The sequence below is a fragment of the Leopardus geoffroyi genome, chromosome B4, assembly GCF_018350155.1.
Source record: "Leopardus geoffroyi isolate Oge1 chromosome B4, O.geoffroyi_Oge1_pat1.0, whole genome shotgun sequence".
Taxonomy (NCBI): domain Eukaryota; kingdom Metazoa; phylum Chordata; class Mammalia; order Carnivora; family Felidae; genus Leopardus; species Leopardus geoffroyi.
The window spans coordinates 13,142,204-13,169,813 of NC_059341.1; the positions used below are offsets into that span (position 1 = coordinate 13,142,204).

At 44.0% G+C, this 27,610-nt stretch overlaps 1 protein-coding gene and 1 long non-coding RNA gene across 2 annotated transcripts in view; one reads left to right on the forward strand and one right to left on the reverse strand.

The window, feature by feature from the left end:
* FRMD4A (FERM domain containing 4A) overlaps positions 1–25,671 on the reverse strand; it is a 612,832-nt gene extending 587,161 nt beyond the window's left edge. The window contains exons 1-2 of the mRNA XM_045464721.1: positions 25,414–25,671; positions 24,821–24,932 (exon numbers count right to left, since the gene is read on the reverse strand). Of these exons, the coding sequence (XP_045320677.1) occupies positions 24,821–24,922 (102 nt within the window). The 5' untranslated portion in view covers positions 24,923–24,932; positions 25,414–25,671. The remainder of the gene's footprint in view (positions 1–24,820; positions 24,933–25,413) is intronic.
* On the forward strand, positions 22,519–23,928 carry LOC123591018. The gene is made up of 2 exons (XR_006709075.1): positions 22,519–23,570; positions 23,685–23,928. It is a non-coding gene; the product is annotated as an uncharacterized LOC123591018 (long non-coding RNA).
* Positions 25,672–27,610: the final 1,939 nt, after the last annotated feature.

Here is a 27,610-nt window from a genome sequence, read left to right on the forward strand (position 1 = left end):
CCGTAATTGTTTTCCGTGTATACCCCCAGGCCTCACTCTCACTCAACTATATTGACTACTATAAAAAACACCCAGTGCCTAGTGAATCCTATCATCTTTTGAAAATATTTTCTTCTTCCTACAATCTTAAGACTAATTGATACAACCACGCTCAATGCATAGTTCTTATTTTCCCGTAAGAAATCATTTCCATGTGTTCCAACATCATGGTGGGATTTAGAAATGCTAAATTCACAGTAGATCAGAAAAGATTTATGGGCAGTAAAATCAATGAGGTAATTCAAAAGGGGGAGGAATTGAGCCAATGATTTAAAAAATGGCAACTAGAAATTGCCTGCAGAGGTAGGAGGTAGAACCCTGAATGATTGGGTATCGGCTGGCAGAATTCACCACGTAGCAAAACCAGGGCATCAACTGATCCAGGGAGGCCTGTTAGGAAAGGCTTGTGAGAGAAAAGTAATTTGCAGGAGTGTTTTCCAAACAAAAATAGGGAAACAAGACTGCCAGGTGGCTGCGTCAGAGGCCAGGCGGCTACAGAAGAGAGCTTGCCTAGGAGGTAAAGATTTGACTTTCACACAAGGGCTTCTGATGATCCTTCTTAGGCCCCTTCATGGGTTCTCATCCTCTCCCAATTTTTCTTCTTGCTGGAAGCCTACTCTAGCTTGGCCACCAGAGGCCAAACTAGCTGGCTTAGGGGGTGGGGGTGGGGACAAGTCGTAACCATCAAAAAACCAAACTTCTATGTTATGCAGAGTCAACCTGGATTGAGCAAAGGGGCCACGGAGTAAAACCTGACTGTATGTAATGTATTCCCTGAGATCGTCTCTGTATTTTGACTTTATTCAAAAACAGCATAATGGTTAAGAACACGGGCTCTGGAGTCAGACTCTAGTCCCAACTGTACCAGGCACCTTGACCAAATTACTGCATTACTTCGTGCCTCCAGCATGTACCGGATAACAAGAGGGTTTCGTGAGGCCCGAATTATTTAACACGTACGGACGTCTACTTAGAACAGCACTTAGCACATATTCACTATTCAATAAATGGTCAAGCCGTGATTACACAATACCCCGTGGCAACCCAATTAGAATCTCAGGGTACTGGCAATTTTTTTTTTTCAACGTTTATTTATTTTTGGGACAGAGAGAGACAGAGCATGAACGGGGGAGGGGCAGAGAGAGAGGGAGACACAGAATCGGAAACAGGCTCCAGGCTCTGAGCCATCTGCCCAGAGCCTGACGCGGGGCTCGAACTCCCGGACCGCGAGATCGTGACCTGGCTGAAGTCGGACGCTTAACCGACTGCGCCACCCAGGCGCCCCAACTGGCAATGTTTTAACATCTTCCTCCAACCCTGTGATTCTCACGCAAAACCGGGGTTGAGAACCACTGCTCTCAGAGTCTACGCAACTGCTTCTCACATGTTAGCGGGCACAGGAATCACCGGGGTTCTTGTTGAAACGCAGATTCCTACTCGGTAGGTCACGGTGAGACCCAAGATTCTGCATTTCTCGGAAGCTCCCAGGCGCTGATGCTGCTGTTGGTCAGTGGACTGTGGATGCTTGGGCCTGGGAACACGGGGAGCGCTCGGAGAGAAACCCGAAGCGGGCGCACAGTAACGGCAACTTGACTACTGGGTCCTTGGACTGGGAAGGGTGCCTCGACAGGCAGCGTTGATAGTCAGAATGCAAAGGCCTAAGACTTAAAAGTCAAAAGGTAGAGGGACTAGGTGTGCGGCCAACAGAAGCCATTTTCCCTCCCCCTTCCCTGGCAGCCATCATTCTACGAATGTGACTCTTCGAGGTCCTTGCACAGAGGTGGCAAACTACAATACTCGTCTCATTTCACATAGCACAATGTCCTCAAGGCTTATCCGTGTCAGAGCACATGCTAGAATTTCCTTAGGGGATGGACTAGTGTCCCCCTGTATGCTCAGACCGCGTTCCGTTTGCCCATTCTTCCGTCAGTAACACTTATGTTACGCCCGCCTTCTGGCTGTTGTGAATAAGCTGCTGTGAACATGAGTGTGAGAGCATCTCCTCGAGACCCTGCTTTCAACTCTTCGGGGCATATTCCCACAAACGGAATTGCTGGATTACATGTAATTCTGTGTTTAGTGTTTAGGGGAACCGCCACACTGTTTCCCACAGCAGGTGCACCATTTTACCCCCCACCCGCAAGGCTTCCAATTATTCCTTGGAATAACACTTGTTATTTTCTGTCTTTCTTTTTTAATAGTAGCCATTCTAATGAATGCGAGGTCTTATCTCCTTGTGGTTTTGACCTGCATTTCTTTAACGATTAGTGATCTTGACAGCAGTGGCTTTAATAAAAATGGATAATCTCACTCTCAGCATTTATAGGCAGCCTCTCATTATTTACCACTCACGGGTGGGAATCCTAGCTTCCAGCTGGGCGAAGACTGCCATCAATGAAGGAGACGTGGCATTTTTCTCCTGTGGCCTCAGAACGTGTCGAGTCCAGCTACCAGAGTGCCTGCTCTGTTCATGGGTGCTGTGAACCCACGGTTCACTCTCCGTGTCCCACCAGATCCCCTCCTCCATCACTGCTACCTGCTTAAAACCTCTGCCTAAGGATTTTGTGCCCGGCAGCGGGAGAATGCTCTTTCCCCACAGAGGACATTAGAAGTGCAGAAGAATGAATGACCCCAGAACGGCCCCCCACCACTGACAAATGGAGAGCTAGATCAATACCCCCAGCTGCCTCTCCCAGCCTTGGGATAAGTGCCCTCCACACTGCCTCCAAGAGTTTCCCCACTGAGTGGCAGATGCCTATTGTGGAAACTGGTTTGAGGATGCCTCCCTTTCCGGCTGCCTTTCCTTCCCTGCCTTCTTTCCCAGCTTCCCTGCAAGTTATTTCCTCAAATTGCCTCCTAAATAAACAACCTGCCCTCCCGTCCTTGCCTCAGGGGCTGTTTCTGGGAGAACTCAAATCAATGAAGGCAATATTGTATCTCCTTCAGCTACAAATACTTAAACGCAGCACCTGGCTAGTCTTGGTGTGAAAAAAAGCGAAGAAGAGTCCATTCTTTCTCTTTCATCAATCGACCAGGTTCCATTTTTTACATTTCCCCAAAATATGCATGTGTCTGAAGGAGATTCATATGTCCCACTTACCTCTAATAGTAAAATACTCCAAAGTAGCACCCTGCACCCTGGAAATTGCTGCAAAATAGCAGAGCAGTTTGCATATTTAAGTAATAAAGTTTGTACTTTGACCTATTACAACTATTTATGGCCCGAGTATAACAATGTAGCGTGTATTAGAATTCACATACACCTCATACCAAGGAAACGTCTTCATAGAGTTTAATCCTAGTAATAAGGTAATACATTTAGTAATCATGGAATCTTGAATGCCAGATGTTCTCTCTGCTGGGTTCCCCTTGGTGCTTAGCTATACCTTCATAAATATCTGGTTCGTAACCGTTACACAGAGAATGAGACTGTGGAAAGTTAACTGTTATATGAGACACATAAAGGTTTTTCCTGATGGGAATTAAATGCACGTTTTAAAGCAGGAGAGTGAAAATTAAAATGAGCCAAGTTCAAAATGAAAAAGAGGGAGAGAAGGCGGGAAATATCTGCTCCCGACACTGAGCTATCCTTGTGGGGAAAAAGCAAACGTTTACCCAAGTGAAACCCAGTGGCTGCTCTAACTGGGAGACAGAAATAGTAATCAGTTAATGCTTCTAATGTAGCAAACAGTTGAGTAAATGGAGATGAAATCAGAAAGATCCAACATTACCTTTCAAGGTTATGGCCATTATAATAGCAGGCAATGCTAATACCCAACCAATTCCGAATTTCAAAATGGGGGTACACAGGATCAGAGGCATCTGCTCATTTTCTCCATGGAAAAGAGTTAAGGGAGTCTGTTCTAGTATTTTTAATACAAATCCCTAACTTGAACCTAAGCCCTTACATGGGAATGCACAGGTTACAAAAAACAAGCAATATAGAGGTAACAACTCGGTAAACATTCAATAGAGTCTTGCCTGGCTGAAGGTCCACTGGTTAAAATTTTTATTTTCAATTTCTCCAGCTCTTGAAAAGGCAAAATGATTTATCCATAATTCAAAAGTCATGTACTTTATACATGTGAAACTCTGAACCCAAAGCAATTTCAGGGTGTGTAGGTGGGGGCATAGGATGGAGAAGGGTAGGGGAACCAGGGAGAGTGACCAACATTTAGCAAAATCATAACCCTTTGAAGAAAACATTTTTAACTTCTAATAAGACCCTACTCCTATGACTAAGGTAGGAGCCAGGAAAAAACAAAATAGCTTAAAGGTGATTGTGTTGGTAAGAGGTAAAATAGTTTTATTAGGTACAAACTCATTAACACTTATTAGCCATTAACATGGTTTATTGATTTTCTTTGTTAGTTTCTGACTTCTAACATTCCACTTTGATAAAATATTTGCATCCATAAGGTGCCTGGATGGCTCAGTCTGTTGAGCATCTGACTCTTGATTTTAGCTCAGGTCAACCATCTCGAGGTTTGTGGGATTGAGTCCCATGTTGGGCTCTGAGCTGACATCACAGAGCCTGCTTGGGATTCTCTCTTTCTCTCCCTCCCTCTCTCTCTCTCTCTCTCTCTCTCTCTGCCCCTCCCCCGTTCACACACAGTGTCTCTCAAAAATAAATAAATAAACATTTGAAAAACACATTTGCAGAGCACCTGGGTGGCTCCATGAGTTAAGTGTCTGACTTCAGCTCAGGACATGATCTCACAGTTTGTGAGTTTGAGCTCCGCGTCAGGCTCTGTGCTGACAGCTCGGAGCCTGGAGCCTGCTTCAGATTCTGTGTCTTCCTCTCTCTCTGCCCCTCCCCCACTCATACTCTGTCTCTCAAAAATACACAAACATTAAAAATTTAAAAAAAAAAAAGACCACAGTTGCATCCATTTGTCAGTAGAAACAAAATGTGCTTTAAAAAAAAAAAAAAAAAACAACTACAAATTTGAATCCAACAATGAATCAGAGACAATTCTACAAAGATGAAAAATCAACACATCAGAAAGGGGTTGGGCCTTGCATGGCTATGTTAACCAGTTGTTAGGGACTGAATGCTTATGTCTCCCCAATTTAAAAGTCAAGACCCTAACCCCCAAAGCGACTATCTCTGAAGATGGGGCTTCCATGGAAGTTATTAAGGTGAAATGAGGTTGGAAGGGTGGGCCCCTCATCTGATGGGATTAGTATAAGAAGAGGAGACTCCAAGAGCCTTCTTACTCTCTCCCAGCCATGTGAAGACAACACAGTGAGAAGTCACCATCTGCAAGCCAGGAAGAAAGTTCTCACCAGAAACCCAACTGCCTGGCACTTTGATCTTGGACTTTGAGCTTCCAGAAGTGTGAATGATAAATTTCTGTCGGTCAAGCCCCCGAAGTCTGTGATACTTTGTTATGACAGCCTGAACTAATATACCCATCGAGGAAAATGGCCCCCAATGAGAAATCATTCTCCCCAAAAATGAGCCATGGAGAGTAAAAGAACATGAGTATGAGACACCTGCCATTTGTTCTGGCTTGAGGTGGTCACTAGGGTCATTGACACAGTGCTTTTGAAATCTACCTTCAAAAACAAATGCTAATCTTCTGTTTCTTCTCCTTCTAATTCCATACCTTCCAGAGCCAGAACTAAACACCCCACCCTTTGTCCTTCCTGTGGAGGTGCGAAGACACCTCTTTGCCCTGTTCCATCTGCATTGATAACTTGAGAAGAAAACCCAAAGGGAACAAACAAAAGTGATCCCTTCCCAGAGTGACAACTTGTGTGGCAGGGACCAGTGACTTTACAGAGGTTCTTTCAAAAATGAGGAGACAATATGGGAGAAATCCCACAGACATTTTTTGTTTAGCAACTTTTATTTGCCTTCCCAAACTCCAGAGAACATAAAGAGTTAGTCCTCATGGAGCCTTAACTTAGGGGCATACTGTCTGGGTAAGAAAGACATATTGGCCCACAACTGCGTCTTACAACTAACTCTAATTCTGGTTCCTAGCTCTTCGTGGGAGTCCTGACTCCAATTCCTCACTTCTCTATACAGGATTCTTTACAAAACACAAGCTGAAAGTCAGCGGCAAAACCTGTGTTAGAAAGTATCTAAGATGCATCCGACAATTTCTCCTTGGACAATCGACAGACTTGGACACAAATAATAAAGGGGAAAAAATGATTTTTCAGGGCTCTGAAGCTCAGTCTTTCAAACAAAGGAGATCTTGCTCAATGAAATTTCGTTTTCTAATCATTTAGCCACGGTTAAATGCAACTATTTTTGAAGAGCATTTCAAAGTCTATTGATGGACAAATTGTACTATTGATTGGAACCGACTGTAAACTCCAAGTTTCTCACCCAAATCCCTTTAATTGGCCGTGAGTGGCACTCTTTTACATGACTTTAGGAAGAGAAAGGAGAGAAATGTGCCAAGGATAACTCACACAAAGAAAATTTACATCCTGTCTTTGTTTCCCTTTCTCTGGCATAGATACTGTGGGGTTTTTTGTTTTTTGGGTTTTTTTCCTTGAGGAAAGTAGTGAGAATGTGAACAGCAGTCTGGATGTTTCTTGTTCTGTTACCATAATTAGAAAGCAGGATAAAATTATGCAGGAGCAGATTGAGGAGGAAATGTAGCTCAGCTTTTATATGAAATTGCTACCTCTTTTTTTAAATTCAAAGGTTCTCTCTCTCTGCACGTATCTTTCATGTTTGAGGAGTGACTACTTCTTTTAAGTTGATTTTCAGGTGGAACAACAAGCAGACTCTTTGAAAACGTTCAAGTGCTGATGGGAAGTGTGTTCATGACCACTGCCACCACTGTTACGAAATATTGGTGCCATTCCAGTGGACAGGGACAAGAGACCACCACCCCTTAATTAGAGGATACTGACAAGATCAGGGTGGGATTCAAGAAACCAGATAAATTGTTTTCACATAAACTGAAAATATGACCTTAGATCAATTATCCTAGAAGACGTCCTCTCACCGCTAACATCTGGAAGAATGGCAAAAACGCATTCAGCCGATGCGCACTTTTTATGTACCTGAGGAGCTATTCAAGGACTCACTATTATTTCCCCCCTGACATTCCCTTTTTCTTCCATTCCCTTCTTCCTTAAAAAAAAAAGTGCTTTAGGGGCGCCTGGGTGGCGCAGTCGGTTAAGCGTCCGACTTCAGCCAGGTCACGATCTCGCGGTCCGGGAGTTCGAGCCCCGCGTCAGGCTCTGGGCTGGTGGCTCAGAGCCTGGAGTCTGTTTCTGATTCTGTGTCTCCCTCTCTCTCTGCCCCTCCCCCGTTCATGCTCTGTCTCTCTCTGTCCCAAAAATAAATAAACGTTGAAAAAAAAAAAAGTGCTTTAGCCAGCCTATATTCAAACCACAGCCAGTTCACAGATAAGCACGTTAGGGTACAGAGAATTTCTCAACGTATGTGATTCTTGGGCTACCTGAAACACAATCATCTGGAGTGGTTTCTAAAAATCTCACATTTCTGGAGCCACACCAGATCCAGAGAATTAGAATCTCAGAGGTTAAGGTCCTGAAAATTGAATTTTAAACAAACTCCCAACGGGGTTCTCAGGTCGTCTCAAGGTCTGAGAACCTCCAAAGCAGGGTAAAATCTACTGTCCTTAGAGTATTGCTGAGTGGGCATTCGGAAGTCCAACCACCCTGGCCTTTCTTTCCAGTTCCATACTTTCCAGTATGGAACTTTCCAGTTCCAGTTCCAACAGAGGTTACACTGCTTTCACTACTCAGGTTACTTCTGTCTTTCAGAACCGTCGTGATCATTTCCCCACTGACTGGCTCACTGCTATCTTCTCACCCTGGTAAACTCCCTTGCTCACGAATCTGTAGTAGATTGTGATGTGTTACAAATTCAGATACTCAAATTCAAATATTCATGTCTTACTGAAACAAACTCTCCAGCCCAGAATTCAAAGACTGATTTCTGGCCTGATTTCCTAACTTTCCCTGCACTCCATGTATCTAGCGTCGCCGAATGATGGATTCCTCTTGCCAGTGATGTGTCCACATCCTTCCTTTTGCTCTGGCTCACCTCTCGGTGGGACACCCCCTCCCCAGCCCCTCTTCCTCCAGCCTGCAAGCTGAACGCCAACGTGTCCTCGGATGTCAACCTGAGTCCCCCAACAAGCCAGGATGCTTCCTTTTTGAACCTCTGCAGCATTTTGTTCATACCTGTCCTGGCCTCTCACCTTATTTGGCCTCATCCTTTCTTGCACTCAACTTGCCCACCCTGTCCTGAATGAAGGAGATCTCTTACCAGCTTTTTCCTCCCCTATAGCACCCAGCATGGGGTGTGAACACGGCAGACCCCCCACTAATATTTATTGGATTGTTTAACAGACTCATCCCTCACCCTCTTCATGATCACCAAGACCGGTGCTTACTGGCTTTGAAATTTCTGAGCTCCGTCCCCGTCAGTGCATTGCTACAATGGCACCTGAAATACTGTCTGGGCTCCCCACCCATGCTCCAACTCCAATCCCTTCCTCCCATCACTGCCCATGAAGAAAGGTTTCTTGAGTATCTGTCCAGGTCCTGGAAAATAGCTGTCTTAGGCTCTCGAGACTGGGCAAACTTAAATAAATTCACAAAACTTGGGAACATAAGAAAGATGGCGTTTTACACGTGGGACACTGAGAAGGGTTCACCTCCAATGTGAGAGCCCACGGAGCAGGAGCCCTTTTAATTCTACAGAGCTCTTCGGCGTATACTCACTACCTGTCTTCCTCCCCGCAAATGTTCCTTCCTGTACATCACACACATTTTCCACTCTTTCCTATACTCTTCCCACCAGGCATGGCCCTTTGTCACGTGGCCCCACCCCCTCCACCCAACCTTGCTTCAGGTGTCTCCCCCACAGGCTCTCCCTCTGCCAGTTCTTACCTACTTCCATTTGTTCATGGTGGCACCTTAAACTGCCCCCCTGCTTTTCTATTTCTCCCTCCTGCCCCTCAAAACCAAGCCAACACCCACGTTTCTTAGAATCCCTGACAGCTCTCATTCTGGGGGTTTTGTATTGCCATAAAAGAATAGGTAAATTATACAGTGGAGCACTTAGATACTCCTTTTTTATTTGGCCTTTAACCATTCAAGTTTTATAGGTTGATTTCTCCATCTGACTGTAAGGTCGTTGAAAGTAGGGACGGTTTTCTTAGACGGCACTCCTTAGCGTTAGACAGTTATGAGGACTCAATATATACAAACTGGGTTTAAATCCCAACCTCAGATGTCTGCTTAGTAAACGCACAAGTTGGTTTCTTTGTGCTTTACGTCAAAAGTAATGTAATATGTGAGAAGCGCAATAAACCATTTTCTCAGTGCAAGTAAATAAAAGAGGGGGGAGCAATCTGAAGAAGGGAATGAAATTTGGGTATAATTCTTGGGATATAAAATTAAAAGGCCATCTGCCTTTGAAATGCAGCAGATGCGTAATTGATATTCACTGCTCATTTGCCACTTGAATTTTGCAGACATTTAATGCTGCAATTGTTTATACAGTAAGACTCTAAATACCCTTTAGAGAATAGTTTACTTTTCCTCCAATACTTCTATTCCCTACCAGCATATAAGAATTGGTTCTTATATTCCTAGAGCTTCGGAAGTAGAATTTTTTTTAATGTTTTATGTATTTTTGAGACAGAGAGAGACAGAGCATGAGCAGGGGAGGGACAGAGAGAGAGGGAGATACAGAATCCGAAGCAGGCTCCAGGCTCTGAGCCGTCAGCACAGAGCCCGACATGGGGCTCGAACCCACGAACCGCGAGATCATGACATGAGCCCAAGTCGGACGCTTAAGTGACTGAGCCACCCAGGCACCCCCAAGGAAGTAGAATTTTTAAAAACAAATTTACAACATGGCTTTTTGGAGACAGTAATACAACAGTATCTGTAAAAATCGTAAATGGCATCCTCTTGATTCAGCACTCTCTACCTAGGGATAGATAGATCCTATGTATGGTATACTCAAGCCATCTACAAAACGATGGAGACACGTGGATGATCACTGCAGGGCTGTTTGTAAATACAGAACACTGAAAATAGCCTCATGTTCATCAGTGCAAGATTGATTAACCAATTATGAGTCGTTCAGACAATATAATATTGTACAACCTTTAAAAAGGATGAGGTAGCACTATAGGGATTGACAAGGAAGGATGGTGCAGATACATACAGACTTTCTGGAAGGATACACGAGAGTCTAAAGGAGTAAGGAACTAGGGAGCACATACGTATATAACATGTAAAAGTATCTCTATTTTTAAAAACCAGCCAAAAAAATTAATTTGCAAATAAAACAGTGTTAGTGGTCGGAAGGATTGGGAATGAAAAATCGCACGGCTAGATATCTACCAAGAGCTTCAAAAACATCTTCGCCATATTGCCGGTTTGTTCAAATAACCATGATTGGGGAGGCACCTGGGTGGCTCAGTCAGTTAAGCATCTGACTCTTGGTTTTGGCTCAGGTCACTCTCCCATGGTCTGTGAGTTCAAGCCCCTCATTGGGCTCCGCATTTACAATGCAGAGCCAGCCTGGGATTCTCTCTGTCTCTCTCTGTCTCTCTCTCTCTCCCCCCACTCCTCTGCATTCTCTGTCTCTCAAAATAAATAAACTTAAAAAAAATTACCCATGATTGAGATTCTGGTATTTATTAAAAAGACACAATGGTTATCCCTTCCCTCCTCCCTTCCCTGTTGTTCCATTGTCCTGAGTGGGTTGAGTGCCCTCTTCTGTGCTCCAGTTGTAGATAATGTAGGTTGTCTGTGCAGCAACCACACTCCCTTCTTCCTTCCTTCTTATGTGGGGTAGTAAGAATTGACCCAATTTCAAGCTTCAGTGGTAGATGCAGATACATCAAGCCAAGCACGGTGATTCCATGCCTCTTGGCTAATGACTAGTTCAAGATCTCATGCTTAAGCCAGTAAGTGCTTGGCTTTCCTATGGAGATGACCTGAGTTGACCGATTCAAAAAGAAAGGAAGAAATCATGGTTCCTATTTTAAGGAAAGACTCTTCTCTCCCCCCCAGGCTTGAACAAGGAAGTTGCCAATGGCAGTGAACTTGTGACCACGTGAGGGAAGCCATCCTGAAGACATAGCCCACAGATAATAACAGAGCCAAAAGACTTAAGGGGACTGAGGGTGAATGTGGAACCAGAGGCAGATCCTAGAATTGGCTTCCCCTCTGGACTCAGTATGAACTAAAGAATTTCCCTATCTTAAAGCCTGTTTGAGCAGGCATTTTACTTATTATGGGAGTCATTACAAACCACCCACCTCTGTCTCCCACTTGAACTGCTCATCCCTGCCTTTTTCTCTACTCCCATTGGTTCACCACTACTTCAAGCCCACGTTACTGCTGGCCTGGCCGACCTCCGTATCTTCCTACCCGGTTTCCTCTCCTCAGGTCATCCCTTCTTTGAATCCATTCTCCATATTACCTCTAGAGTGGTATTTCCACATCTCAACTCTGAACGTGTCATTTTTTGCTTCAAATCATCGATGCCTATTAGTAAAGTTTACTAATTTTACTCAAGTCAAGTCCAAACTCCTTATCATTTATTCGGAAAATAGTTTGTGTCTACCCCTAGCCAGGATTTTTGCCTCTTCTCCTCCATTCCCTTTTGCCTTCCCCATTCAAAAATGTTACATAGTTGTTGGAACATGCAACTCTTCTGTTTGCCTTTGTGTAGGCTCTTTCCAGGACCTGGGACTCCCCACCACCATCATCCACCTATCCACCTCTAATCTTTCAAAACTCACCTGAAACATCAGTGCCACGTGGTGGTTCCTGTTCTATGCTCTTCAACTCCATAGCACATTGATGATTTCTTTGTCATAACATTTATCTCAGTACATTTGAATTGTTTTTCTAATGGCCTTTCCAATTACACTCTAAAGTTCTTGAGATCAATGACCAGGTGGTATTTACACATATGCCCACAGATCCTCAGTGCTCACCATAATGTCTCTCTGATTGTAGTCCTCCATTAATGATTTTTTTTAAAAAGAAGAAGAGGGGAGAGGAGGGCAGGGAAGCTTCAAATTTGTTCTGCCCTTGGTACTTCATGCCTTTGGAGTGTGTATTAAAAAGGCTGCCTTGTTCAGTAATCGTGGGGAATGGAGAGGAAACAAATAACACTTGATACAGGTAATGTTCATGTTCCCAATTCCAGCAGCATATGGCAGTAGTTGTAATGGCCTAACATAAAGCATTCCCAGACAATATTAATGACCAACTAGGTTAATGACCGAAGACTAAGCCTCGGGCCATGAACACATTCTCCTTGTCATTAATCCCTACAAAACGGCCTCAGCTATGTTCATTACAGCTCAATTATGTTCACACTCCTCATGAGGAAAGAAAGCACTTCAGTCCTAATACCAAGCTATGTCCCTCCTTTTGCTTTGACACATGGGCAATAAAGATACAAAACAAATTATGAGTTCAAACACTAAGCATGGAAAAGAGGCAACACTATGGGAACTACTACTATGATTAGTCCCAATCATCAGTGGGGACTAAATCAGAGAACTTTGGAGGTCACAGAGAAGGCAGATGAAGATGTTCCTGATTCATACTTTCTCTGGGTATTCTTTGAAGGCATAACAGAGAAATGCTAAACGTGTGGTTCTCTCTAAATGCTTAGAGTTTGGATAAACATCTAAAAACTCAAAGGTAACTTTCTGCCAGTAAGAAAAAAAATTTTTTAAATGGACTTCTGATACCAACGTAATATTCAATCAATAGTTATGGAATGCTTCCTCTGAGCAAAATTCCATTGCCAAGTTGTGAGTAATTAAGACCCTCAAAGACCACGAAATTAAATTGCATAGAATGAACGCTCGTTGTGGTGGTTTTAAACATGTCACAAACCATGTTAACTCCCTTTCACCAAGAGGTGGAGTCTATATCCTCTCCCTTCCAATGCAGCCTCAGTGACTTGTTTGTAACCAAAAAAAAATGCAGCGGAAGTGAGTCCGTGTGACTTCCGAGGCTAGCTCAAAAAACGTGATACATTTCCACCTTATGAGCTTAGATACTCAATTTGAGGCCCTGAGCTACACATAAACAGTCCAGTGACCTTGAAGCAGCCATGTTGTGAGGAAACTCAGGTCATGTGGAGTTTTCCTACAAGAATGCTGTGGTCAAAAAACCAGCTGCGGTCCAGCGGATGGCAACACCCAGTGCCAGACAAGTGAGTGGAGATGCCTCCTCCGGGAGATTTCAGACTTTAGCTGTTGAGTCACCCCAGACTTTCACTCATCCCAGGTGAGGCTCCAGACATTATAGAGCAAAAATAAGCCATTACCACGGCCACCTGTTGGAACTCGTGACCCACAGAATTGGTGAGCATAACAGAATGGTTGTTTTAAGTCACAGAATGTGGAGTAGTTGCTACGTAGCAGTAAGTAGTGAGCAGAACACACACACACGCGATACATCTAGTTGCATCATAGGGGTGGTGACAGTGGGCATGTGCACAATCTCAGCTCACCTGTGCCCTACAGCAATCTGGGAGAAGCAGTCATCTAATGGAACTGCATTTAACCCGCATCTAGTACATTCTGAGGCTGCTTTGCTTGGGTGGCTCAGTCGGTTAAGCATCCGACTCTTGATTTCCGCTCAGGTCATAATCTCGTGGTTTGTGAGTTCAAGCCCTGCATCGGGTTTTGTGCTGGCAGTGAGGGGCTTGCTTGGGATTCTCTCTCTGCCCCTCTGGTGCTAATACTTTCTCTCTTTCTCTCAAAATACACAAACTTAAAAAAGTTCTGAGGTTGCTTCAATTAGACCACGTGGTACATTTAATCTGAGGAAAATTAATGCCAAAGTCAAGGTAACACTGACCTGGTACAAATGTGGCCTGTATCACAAGATAATATGAACTTTTTCTGATCATGGATTCTAAATCTCCCCCTGCCCAAGTGTGGCTTTCTGGTCTTTTCCCTCTACGATCTTTCTTCTGGATTCCTGTGCTTCTAGTCTCATTCCCAGATCTGCCTCTCTGAATCAAATCACTGACCTAAGTGCCTACGATATCTAACTGCCCATCAGCCATCTCTGCTGGGAAATCCCATTATTTCCTCCACACCTTCAACTGGATGGTCTTAAGCTAAGTGCAGCCCTTTTCTTCTGCAAATGTATTTCTGGCTCTGAAGTTGTTCCTGGCACCACTTCCTGACGCTCCAGATCCAACACTCTGTAGTCCTGGCTGACTGCTCCCTGTGCGTGGGTCCTACCATCCATCTATCCTATGGTCCTGATGATGCTGCCTTCAGAATGTCCCTTGAACTCATCCATGTTCCACTTTTCCCATAGTCACCACCATGCTGCCTCTTCATTCTCCACCAGAGTTCATGCATTTGATATTTTTAATGTTTATTCATTTGTGAGAGAGAGAGAGAGGGAGAGAGGGAGGGAGGGAGGGAGGGAGGGAGGGAGAGAGAGAGAGAGAGAGAGAGAGAAAGGCAGAGAGAGAGGGGGACAGAGGATCCAAAGCGGGCTCTGTGCTGAGAGCAGAGAACCCAATGCAGGGCTCAAACTCATGAACTGTGAGATCATGACTTGAGCTGAAGTTGGACACTTAACCAGCTGAGCCACCCAGGCGCCCCCAAGCATGTGATTCTAAATAGGTGTTCTCCCCCCTGTCTCCCCTACATACCACCACCAAATTAAACTTCCCAACCCTTACACCGGCTAAGTCAGTCCCCATGCGAGAACACAGGCCCCTCAATGCCTGTGGCTCCAATACAGGTGCTCATGGTAGCATCTGCAATGTCTTCCCCCATCTGGTCCCAACGTGCTCCAAAAGCTTTCCTCCTCCTCCTCCACAAGGCAAATCCTCTCCTACCAATCCCTCCTCCCCTACCTCTGCCCTCATGGGATCTCTATCATCTACCACAGTGGTTCATAATCCTCTCCTCCTGAATCTCCCTGATCTCTTTTTTCTTTTCCCAGAAAGATACTCCGTCCCTTCTCTCCCTCATCAAAAATAAACACGCCCCAATCTCACCTCTAAGAATTTATCTGAAGCAAATGAAAACAGGATCTCTAAGAGGTATCTATATCCTCATGTTCATTGCTGCATTAGTCACAATAACCAAGACATTGGCTAACCACAACAACCTACCTAAGACATTGGCCAACCGAGGCGATCTAACTTTCCATGTATGGATGAATGGATAAAGCAGATGTGATACACACACACACACACACACACACACACACACACACACACACACACTGGGATATTATTCAGCCACAAGGAAGAAGGAATTTCTGCCATTTATGACAACTGGGATGAATCTCGAGAGCATTACCCTAAGTGAAGTAAGTCAGACAGAGAAAGACAAATACAGTATGGCATCACTTAAATGTGGAGTCTTAAAAGCTAAACCTACAGAAAATAGTACAATGTCAGTTATCAGGGGCTGGGGGTGGGGTCAATGGAGATTATTGGTAAAGGTACAAACTTATAGTTGGAAGATGAGTAAGTTCTGGAGATCTAATATACAGCATGGTGACTATAGCTAATGATGCTGTATTATACACTTGAAAGTTGCTGAGAGAGATTTTAGATTTTCTTAGCACAACAAAAAAAAAATAAGTATGTGCTTGATGGAAGTGTTAGCTAATGCTAAGTGGTAATCATAATGCAATATATCAGTGTAACAAATCAATATGCTGAACACCTTAAACTTACACAAAGTATATGTCAATCATATCTCAATAAAGGGGGAAAAAACTGCATCCTCTTCCTCCACGACCCCGTCATAACTAGATCTCTAGGTCGCCCTCCCCTACCCCTCCCAGACCACTTCTCTGAATTCCTTCCCACGCACTGTTGGTACTGTGGCCCATAAGGTGGCACCATTTCCTCTCACGAGGTTGTGAGGTGTTACCTCAACGTATTCTGTAATTGTATTTCTTTGTGATATAGAAGCTCTGGAACAAGACTCGTGTGTTTTCCTCACCTCGACTTCCTCCCCAAAGCCTGGTCCTGTGCTAAACTGCCAGAAGTGATGGATCAATACTTTAATTCACTGAATATATGGAGAACAGTGCAAGGTGTTGGGACCAGATAAATTCCTTCAGGTTCTATGGCTTTTACCTTGATTGGAATGTCTTGCCCACAACTTTCCACCACTGCCTCCTTCTTGCCAATCACCTTTTAGCTTCCTCAGAAGGCTCCCTTGATCACCCACTCTAAAGCTATCACCCAACCACGGTTTCCCTACCGTCATTTTCAATTTGCTCTAGAGCAATTATCACTCCCTGATATTTCTATGTATTTTCAATGCATTTATTTTTTTAACCTCTCCCTGGGTAAGCTCAAGGACAACAAAAACCTTGTCTGTCTTGTTCACTTCACTGTATCCCTCATGTTAAAATAGTGTCCAAAAGACAGTAGGCACTCAATAAATATGTGTTGGATGAATGGATGAGAAATACTCCATATTGTTGATGTACTCCTACTCTGTTAAGGAAAACAGATACAAAAGTCAAATATCATATGGCAGTGTTATCAATAAGTGAAATGATAGAAAATATAAATATAAATGAAGTACAAGAAGAAGTGAGGAAGGTAGAAAGAGCCATAGTGCAAGTAGTGGAAAGAGCACACTCACAGGTGCACAGGCTTGAGCCAGCATGTTATTTATGGGGAGCAGGAAGAGCCAACGCGGCCAGGGCACCAATTCTGAGGGGTGGTGGCGGGAACAGTGGGAGTGAGACTGGACAGGGAGGCAGAGGTTGGAGCTTGAAGTAACTAATATGGTTTGTTATAAAGCTTGACCACTTTGTAGTGCATACGGACATCAAGTTGTATTGTCGTATATCTGAAACTTCTATATTGTTTATACCAATTTTACCTCGATTAAAAAATAAAAAGCTTGAGCTTTATTCCAGGTATAATCAAGTATAATCAGAGGATTTTAGACCTTCGTTTTAGAAGAAAATCCTAGATCTAATTACTAGAGAAATCAGAATCATTTTATAAATATCACTCCGGAAAATGTATGTACAGAAGATTAGACATAGTGAAAACAGAGTAGAAACAGAGACCCAGGCGGGTGAGATTATAAACTTGACAGTCAGTGGGAGGGATAAGGGAGGAGGGGCCAGATCACAGAGAAATGAGGGAGCAGAGGCAAAAGAACCTGGAGATAACTGAACAAGGTAGATGAGGGAGGAGGAGGAGTCAACAATGAATTCTGGGGTGACAGGCAAAATGGTCCTACCACCAATGGAAGTAAGACATGTAGACCAGGAGGAAGGTCACCGTTCCTCTTTAGGGTGAAGTGAATTTGAGGCACCCATGGGACAAACAGGAGGGTCAATCTGATAAGCATCTGGATTGGCAGTCATGAGAAACTTGGGAGCAAGGCCTGAGCCAAAGCCATGACTAGAAGGTCATGAATGTACAGACAAGAGTTAAAACCATGGGCATGCATGACATTGCTTGGGGAGTGGGACTGGATCTACGACTCAGGAAAGTGCTTCTCCAGGTCTGGAAAGTGAGACTAAAATTTCAATATCCAGGGTTATAAAAAGCACTCATTACTATAGGCCAATGTTACCTTGACACTGGAATTTAGTCTTCTAACTCTGTATGTACCCCATGGTTTCAGTCAATCACGTTTCCAGGACCTATGATTATGGCCAGGCCAAAATACCATATGTTCCATGTGACTTCACATTTTGGCATAGAATTCAGTGAGATACTGCTACCTGCACCAGTAACATATGGTCTCCAAATGACTATTAAACTTTGCAAAGCAGCCACACAATTAATTTTTAGCAGAGATCCACTAATAGCCACCCAATCATGTATAGCAAGCCTGGATGGCACGCATTTTGCATTTGCCAGAGAGAACATATTGCAGACCATATTTTAGTCATCTTCCCTTAGAGGGTAAGAAAATTTTGTTAGTTATTCAAGACAGGAATGCAAATTTAAATGTGCTCATGACAGGAGCAGTTCACCTGATCCTAGGTCCATCTGTTTTCCAGAACAACTGGCTGGTTGTCCAACGTGGTCCCTGATTTCAGAAACTGGAATGCAGACAGGCTTGGGCAACTTCTTTTAGATGGACTCTGGCTCATGCAGGAGTCCAGTGAGATGAGTTGGGGGGGATGGTAGTTCCATATCATTTTAATATAAAGAAACAACTGCTAATACTTACTGTGTATTTACTTTGACCCAGGAACAATGCTAAGTACTTTACCTGCATATCTCATTGAATTATCCCAAGTATTACATGCTAGCTACTATTATCCCATTTTACAGATGGTGAGACCTTTTCAAACAAGCATAAGCTATTTAGACAATTGGGCTTTTCCACTTACATTCATTTTGAGGAAAACTGAACCAATGATTTAGGGTTCACTGATGCTTTACCCACCCCCTCCCCGACCCCCGACTGGTTTTATAGGAGTCTTATAATGGTACACAAGTTGCAAAGACCACTGTAATGAGTACGTATTGTTTTTACTTTGGTAGTATCCCTTCCTCCTTCCTAGTAAAAGAGCTCTTCTTCTTCTGGAACCTGCCATTCTCACTCCATGTGATTCAGGTGAACTTATCAGTCAAGTGACCCAACTCCTTTCTCCCCACAGGTCTAGACACAGATGCCAACATGCTTGGTCAGAGAACCAGTGATTGGCCAGGGGCAAAACCTATTACCCAACAGGGCCTAATGGATGTTGAGAAATGACCTCATAAGGAAAGTCCCACTTATTTATCTGGGCCCACCAGCTCTGTGAACAAGTTATCCCGGATTTGCTGAGAGAAAGAATCTGCTAGAGCCTAAAGTTAACACAGAGCAAAGTAGAATAAAGACATAGAGAGAAACAGAGAAACAGGGTCTGGACTCTGTCACCCAAAGTCCTCAGTCCAGCTTTTCCTGGAACCACTTCATTCCTTGGAACGAGTCAGTACGTTTCATCAGTCAATACATTTCCCTTCTTTCTTAATGCTGGTGTGAGTGAACTCTGTCCCTTAAAACCAGAAAGACATAAAATGAAATAAAAAATACGGTCAGCAAAAACTTATCTGAGAGAGGCAGTATGACTCACTGATTTTAAATTTCACCCTCTGAGAGAGAGAAATCTGTACACTAAACACTAACTACAAAAATTATTAGTATCAAGATTTCAAACATACCCATTAGGAAATTCCATTTTAGAAGGTGGATAATTGAGTTTAAGAAGGATTTTAGCTACTGACTTAGATATAATGTTACAGAAACATTTTCTAGGCATGTTTTGATAATCATCCTATTTTATTTTCATTTTTTAAATGCTTATTTATTTTTGACAGACAGAGACAGAGTGAGCAGGAGAGGGTCAGAGAGAGGGAGACACAGAATCTGAAGCAGGCTCCAGGCTCTGAGCTGTCAGCACAAAGCCCGACACAGGGTTCAAACCCACAAACCGTGAGATCATGACCTGAGGTGACGTCAGACGCTTAACTGACTGAGCCACCCAGGCTCCCCCACAATCATCCTACTTTAAATAAACCAGAAAGATAAATGACACTAAGAACACTACCCACTATAGACCTGAATATCTAGGACCCCTGCCCTGGGCCCCAAGCTTACACGGCCCCACTCTGTGCACAGTGCTTCGGGTGGCTATGCTCTCTTACCACGTAATTATTATTCTTTAAATTTCTATAAAGGGGTCAAATTACCTTTTCAAATGTATTGGTTAATCGTTATGGAAACCATCACAATTAGCCAAGTCTTCTTGGGCGAGCTGTTTAGCGTCTCTGGATCTTAGTTTTACCATATAATAGAAAGATACAGTACCTGTCCTGACAACAGGCACAAAAGCACTTTGAAAATTAAAAGGGTTATTATTATTACTCAAGAGCAAGATTTCTTAGGACAGACTTTAATTTTATCCTATGCCTTTTGCCTTTCGCAATCTGGAGAAAATCCACGGTCTTTTTTTTGTTTTTTAAGTTTACTTATTTATTTTGAGAGAAGGGGCACTAGCAGGGAAGGTGCAGAGAGAGAGAGGGAGAGTGAGAATCCCAGCAGGCTCCATGGTATCCACACAGAACCCAATGTGGCGCTCACTCTCACAAACCATGAGATCCTGACCTGAGCCGAAACCAAGAGTTTGACACTTAATCGACTGAGCCACCCAGGTGCCCCAGAAAATCCATGGTCTATTAGAAATTCCAAATAGAGACTTGTCACAGGTCAAATTCAGAGGAAAATTATGTTACAGTTATAGAACTAGGACCTTGGTCATACCCCTAACCTGCCTTTCTGGCCACCGAAGCCTTTGTCACCTCTAGGAACTCTGTCCAAACCAGTCTACTTTCTATCTCCCAACAGCCTGGACTCTACCCTAATTCATTCAGTCTTCTCACCTCAGATTTACCCTCCTCTATTCTTCAACATGTTACTTAAACTTAAACCAGTTTTCCCATTCTAATAGTCAGTGGTACATCTTTTCAATTAATTTTTAAGTTCACTAAAGCCACGGACTGGCTTGTATTCTCCCTGTACAGAGTAGATACTCAGCAAATATTGGTTGGTTAACTAAAAAAGAAAATTTCCAAAGGAGGAAACTATCTGAGGAAAGACGAATCCATAATAAAATGAAATGAACTAGAGAGATGAAGTTTTACAAGAGCAGGTTATCAGCTAGAATCTATTCAAACAGACCAGAGAGCTAGTCTATTCAAGAGAATCCCAGAAATCTGAAATCAAATTTTTAGAAATACAAAGACTCTTCAAGATAATCTAATTCACATCTTTCATTCACTGAGAATAGTCACCCACTAATTTCTCTGACTTACGAATTGAAGTTTTTGCATATTTAATTTTCCTATCACAAAAACTTGACTTTTGGCAATTTTCTTACAAACAATGTGCAAGAGAATGGAACCTCAAAAACGTGGAAAATCTCTTATGGATATAAAAATATTTTTTTGTGCTAGAGTAAAAGCAGATGTCTGGAGCCAGATGTATGATCACCTTTTATTTTAAATTGCAATATGGAAAAGAATGCAGATAAACAAGACGATAGAACTACTCACCTTAAAATGTGAAAAACGCAGAATGGCTCAGATACGAGGCGCCCTTGATGGGCTAAATCCAAAGTGTTAGAAGATCCTGGTGGTGAAGTTCTCGACCTTTGACATGACATCAAAGTCAGCCCTGGCTTGAGAGTCAGAGGACCCTGATCGTGAGACTTTGCCCTATCACTTTCAGTCGTGGGACCACTGACAGTTTCTCAAATTCTGATTACCAAATAAGTTTGTCTTAAAACTAGGATTGTTGAAGGGATTGAGATAATACAGGTGAAGATGCTTTGCAGAAAATCGTAATTTGCACTATAGCCTAGCTAGCTAACTTACATTAAAATATTTTTATCTGAGCTTTCAGAATCTAAGAGCCAAAATATCCTAATACCACCTCTGTAGCCCCATGGCTATCCATCTCTATGCTGTCATTAGAGAAATGATCAACAAATCTTTGGCCCTAGCACATTCCAGCCTTTAAAGGGTTCCCCAAACTCATGTGATTTCAGCAAATGACACATAGCCAAGAGCTTCCTGCTCTATAATTAGTGACATCCTGCTGGAGGCTCCCAACAGTGTCTTTTCTTGCTTCCCAAAATTTCTGCAAAAATGAAGGAGGTGGGCTTTTCAATGGCATGTGGTCTTCACCACCAGTATCTGTCCTCTGAGTCCACCCTTCGTTGTTTGAGGACCTCCGTGTGGCATAGATGATCATCACCACCCCCCCCCCATACTAACTCTTCATTGAAAGAATCAGTGAAATGCACTCACCTCAAGGCAGTCAGCACATGCTTACAACCCAGGACCCCTTCCAGAGGCTCTAAACCCAGCACCAGCTTGGAAAAGTCACCTTTGGTACTTTTCAAAGGTCACCTGCTCTAGTCCGGTAGAATAAATCAGGCTCCCCTGGGGGGTAGGTCTCCAGACAACAGAGTGTGAACAAATGCAAATGATCACCCCTTCCAGTAAATAACACAAAACACTTCTTCTGGCATAAAAGCCATATGGTTGGGAACAAATTCTACCATCTAAAAGCAGCACTGCCCATATCCTAGGGTACAACTAAGACATAATGCTGAATAAAGCGTTACAGTTGCCCATCAAGGACCTCTATTCTAGACGCTATTCCTAGAGGTCTTATGTTATGTTTAACAGAGCTTAAAGGGACCCTACAGAGGACCATGACCCCCTCAGAAAGCAAATGACGCAACTAAGGCACAGAAAAAGGAAGCGACATATCCAGGACCGCCCAGGGAGTGGCACAGCTGGGAACAGAACGTAGGGCTCTCCAATTCCAGATCTGGTGCCACTTTGCAGAACCAAATAAATGTATTCTGCCCTGAATCATGTCGAGTCTACACGGAGTATAACCTCTGACTGCGTCCTTATCCAAAACCAAGGGGTGTGGCCAGTCGCTCCCCCCCCCCACCCCGGTTCCCTGCAGCCCAATGACTCGATACCACGAAATTGCAGAACTCCCATCAAGCCATCTGATATTGACCTCCCCCCAAACGGGGTGCTTATGAGCTCTGGCCTTTATACTATGCTACCCTCCTCAGTTAGCAGAGGCACTCCATAAATACTGAGAACTGATTGGCTGCTTGAGTAGCTAACAAATAATAATGTTTACAGCTTCCTTCCAGAACTCACGGCCAAAGCAACTCTGCTAAATGGCCTCCTTTCCTCCTCTCTTCCTCAGTGACTTGCTTATATACATTTTGAGACTCATCCTGCAATAGTTGGGAAGCAATTATGTTGAGGTTTCTTCTTAACAATGAAAAAAGGAACAAAGTCCATAGGGGAAAATTCCCCCTGAACCGGTTGTGAACAGGAAAACACACCTGACTATGGTTACACATGGTGCTCCAAGGTTGTCTAATCTAACGGCCCATTGTGATGTCAAGAGCCACTTCCCCCGGCTTCTGAGGGAGACACACATGCAGTCCTTTAATCCGGGCAGGAGGTGAGTGCTAGGGAGAGATCTGAGGGCAGAGGCCGCTGACACAGAGGATAAAGTCTGAGCCACGGAGACCTCCCGGACAGCAACCGTAATATTTGGGAGCACCAGGAACAGAACCTCAGTGCGTATGTCTCAGAAGCAGCTGGACCAGCATGTCGAGGGGATTTTTCCTTAGGGCTCCCAGTAAAACAGGAGCACGCCCGAATGCTCAGAAGCATGGAGAAGAAATCAGGACAGAAATGTGGAGGCAAACAGGCCCAGCTCTCCCTACAGCTGATTTTTAAGAACACATTTCTTCCCTATTTTAACATAATGCAAGATTTATTTCTGTCAAGCAATACTAGATTATATGCACACGCCTACCTGAACAGGAGCCTATGTGCCCTTATTTTTTTGCACATGACTCAGACTCCGGTTTCCCAGAGTCTCTTGGTCCTCAGAGACACTGCCACTGTATCACCTGTCAGTCAGAAATCCTCAGATCCTAACCATCCACGTATGTGACCATTGGACATATCAATGGTCAGTATCATTGGATACAGTATCATTGGACAATACAAGTATAAGGAAGGGAGAGGAGACCAGGGTAATTTCTCCAGAAAACAACTTTAATTCTTTTGACTACTTCTCTTGCAGTGGAATTGGAAGTCAGCAGAAGATCCCAGGCGTTTCAAATGGCTCTGGGGCCGAAACGACATTTGAGGCGAAAAAGAACCATGATCTCCGTCCCTCTTAACTTGACCCAGCTCATTGCTCAAGAGGCAGGCTCCCCACTGGCTCCTCTTCCAACTGCTCTTAACAAACTCATCAGGCCTCACAAAGCTGTATTTCCCCCTCTCAGTCAGAAAACACAGATCAATATACTCAGCAGAAGCACTTATGCTTTGTCCGTAAAAATCTCCTGTGTAACTATTAGAAACATTCACACGCGGAGCCTGATGCGGGCTATTTCCGTCAGCATTACCCTGGCATGTGAGCTAGTCAGCGAGGAGAAGGGGGGCAACACGACAGCGAAAGCAAACTTGAATCTAGAGCCTAGCCCGAAGTCAATCAGGTTAAAACAAGGTGACGCCACTGTCCCTGTATTGCTTAGACAGGCTAAGAGCGGAGGCCTTCTTAACATGATGTAAATCACAGAGAGGCTTAAAGGAGGTCAGTGGTCTACACTCGGGCAAGGGCCTGGACAAGGCCTGCCAGAGTCTCCCCTGCAGTCACAGTTGGGAGGTGGCTCTGCAGCCCCAGTGTTAAAAAGGCCACAGACAACCTCCTTGGCCACTTCCCCGGGGAAATCGGAGTAAACACGTGGGCACCTAGAAAGAAGATCCTATTCAATTGTTCCGTGGGCAAAAAAATTCCACAGTTGCTATGAGATGACAGAAAAACAAATCAACAAACAGGATCACCTCAACTTAGATGCAAAAGGCAGCGGGGGAGGGGAGGGGAGGGGAGGGAGGGGGAAGGATGCTGAGGAGCCAGGGGGAGGCGTCGGTGGGAATCTATTTCCAGGGGCTCTTAGCACCTGTTTGCAAGCATCTCTCTCAAAATAGCATTAAGCAACAAGTTTCTAAAATGGCAAATCTAGGGCTTCTCTTCCCTGAGAGTGCTTTGTCATGGCTGATGCTCTCACCCAAGAAATCATTTGCAACAAGCCTGCGGGATAAAGCGGAGCGATTTTTAGCATGTCTGCAGCACTGCAGCGGCAGCCCACGGTGCGGGAGGGTAAGGCTGGAGCTGGGCGCTGCCCGGGCCCCACCTCCTCCCGGAGCACTCACCATCAGCAGGCTGAGAGCAGAGTCGGGCACCAGCTGCACAGCCATGGTCTCCGATTCCCATGCACAGTCAGTTTGCCTGGGCCCTGGGTGACTGCGAAGCATCCACAAATACCTACAGCAAACCAGCCAGAAATCCAGACTCAGGGCGCAAAAGGCTCAGAATGAAGACAGGCCACATTTCATATGGGGCGGAGGGCGGGGGGGCGGTCAGGCGGATATTGGGAAGAAAGGGTGGGAACAGTGCTTAAGGATTTAAAAAAAAAAAAAAAAACAAGAATGAAAATAGGAAGCTGCAGGTTATTTAAAGGTGAGCCCTCCCTAGCTTCACCAAGCTGCATGAGCACAGAAACCACATCAAACACAAATATGAAAGCTGGGAACACAGAATTTTTAACTGATACCTTAGCCTAGGCAGCAGCAACTCTTAACTCATAATTAAAATAAAACATATTCCCTATTGCAGATAAATCAACCAACCCGATCACCACCACTACCCCCAGCCCCCCCCCCCCCCCCCCCCCCCCCCGCCAAACTCCCACCCCACAATCTCTCAGCAATTCTGCTGCATAAACATGCTGAATGTCACTACCTACCGCTTGCAATCTGGTCAGTATCTTCTCTTCCTGCAGAAAGGTGTGTCCCTTTTGCAAAAATCAAGTATCTGGGAGTGAGAGAGCCGAGCCTGACCAAAAGCACCAGGCAGTTACTGGAGATCAGCAAATGCCCTCATCACCACCGAGTAATAAGTCAGTTATGCAATGACCCCTCCACCATCCTTAAATCTACTTTCCCTCTCCAAGTGGACTGGCCAGCTTAGTTCCCCGTGGGGCTAACATACTTACAAGGAACATGTAATTACACTGCCTGTTCTGTTAGCGTTCTGATCTCCCAGGCTGTACCACATGTACGAAGCAGACAGGCACCCTCTACCTCTCTCCCTCCCTTCCTCCCGCCCTTCCTCCCTCCCTTCCTTTCCCTCCCATCTCTCCACCAGGCTGCCTGTTAGGAATTTTGAAGGAGCCTCTCTAGCTCACAGAGGTACAGGAGGCTAATTTGTAGTAAGAGACACTGCTTAAGACAATAAGGCAAATTAGCCTTGAAAATCATATCATGCAGCATTTTCCTTGGAAGATGTCAATGGCAAAAAAAAAAAAAAAAAAAAAAAGAAAGAAAGAAAGCCTGCCCAGTCTTGTTATATAATGAGAGGCTGAAAAGGCTTCTCAGAGTCAAAGATTTGAGAAAATTAAAACACTTTTTTTTTTTTTATGAGCAACGTCAAGCTTCTATGTCTTATTGAGTCTAATTATTCATCTACACATGGCAATTACTAATACTTCTAGTAACAGTTTTCACGTTCTCTTTCAATTTCTTCCTTCACTCACCTGCTGTAAGGACTCCAAAAATTCCTTGCAATTAACTGGACGCTGTGAAATGTAAGAGAAACCAACTTTGTAAATAAGAAACCAGGGGGGAGGAAATACATCACTTTTACGTGTTCCTATGGACAACTATATCTGTGGTCCCTATATCGTTCATATTTTAAAAGCATTTATTTCATTATCACAAAATGCTCAACAATATTCATTGAATGAATTAGAAGATCCCTCTCTAATTGTTTATCCTGTGGCCCAATGCGGCTAAAGCTTTATTCCATGGTGTCTGATTGGACTCTAATGCCCTTGACCTCAGGAACCTCTGAGAATCTTTGTACTGTCAGGTGCTTGGAGATTCACAGCATGACCGGAGTCATGTGAACGTGACCTTGCACTGAGCTGTGGGAATAGTCTAGAGTTGCTGGTGGGTTTCACAAAAGAATTTTTGATTATCACAATAATTCATTATTTGATTACAATAATTTAAAGAACATATCTATAGCATTACCTTAACCTTGCAGGTAGGTTTCTAAATGTATTCAAATGATAACTGCCGAGTGCCTAGTGTATACAGTACTCTATGATAAGCTTTGTAGAAGATGCAAAGCTAAATCATGGCCCTTGCCCTCAAGGAGCTTTTTATCTGACAGATACAATGATATCCAACAATCATCTACGATACATGACAATATGTGATAAATGCTGGAAAGTGACTTAAAAACAATTAGTTTGGGGGGCCCCTGGATGGCGCAGTCGGTGAGCATCTGACTTCAGCTCAGGTCATGATCTCACAGTTCATGAGTTCGAGCCTTACATCTGGCTCACTGTTGACAGTGCAGAGCCCGCTTCAGATCCTCTCTCTCTCTCTCTCTCTCTCTCTCTCGCTCTCTCTGCTCCTCCCCCATTTCCTTCCAAAAAGAAATAAAACATTTAAAAAATAATTTTAAAAATGTTTTAAAAATAGTTTGGGCCGCGCAGAGTAGGGAGAGTATACTTTTGGCTTCAAGAACATAGCAGTTTTTAAGCTGGAACTTGAGGAATAAGGAGAATGTCTTTCTTATGACCTGTGTTTTATAATTCTACACGGACCATGAGCTTGTAAAACACAGAAAGCACAGGGAGAAATTAATACTGTGCTACTGCAGCTGGTGGGTGTGGTGGGGAGGGGAAGGTGTGCCCATCGAGGGCCCAGCAGGAGCCTTTGCAGGCCCAGGGGTACAGGACGCGCTCGGGTTGCACAGGCAGGCCTGGGAGACTTGACCTCAACTGCTGGTGCCAGGCGTCAGCATAACTGCCTTTCTTTCTCCCTACTTTGCTTGGAAAACCTCATGCTGGAAAGAATACAATCCTGCCACATGCAGCAACGTGGATGGAACTGGAAGGTATTATGCTAAGTGAAGTAAGTCAGTCAGAGAAG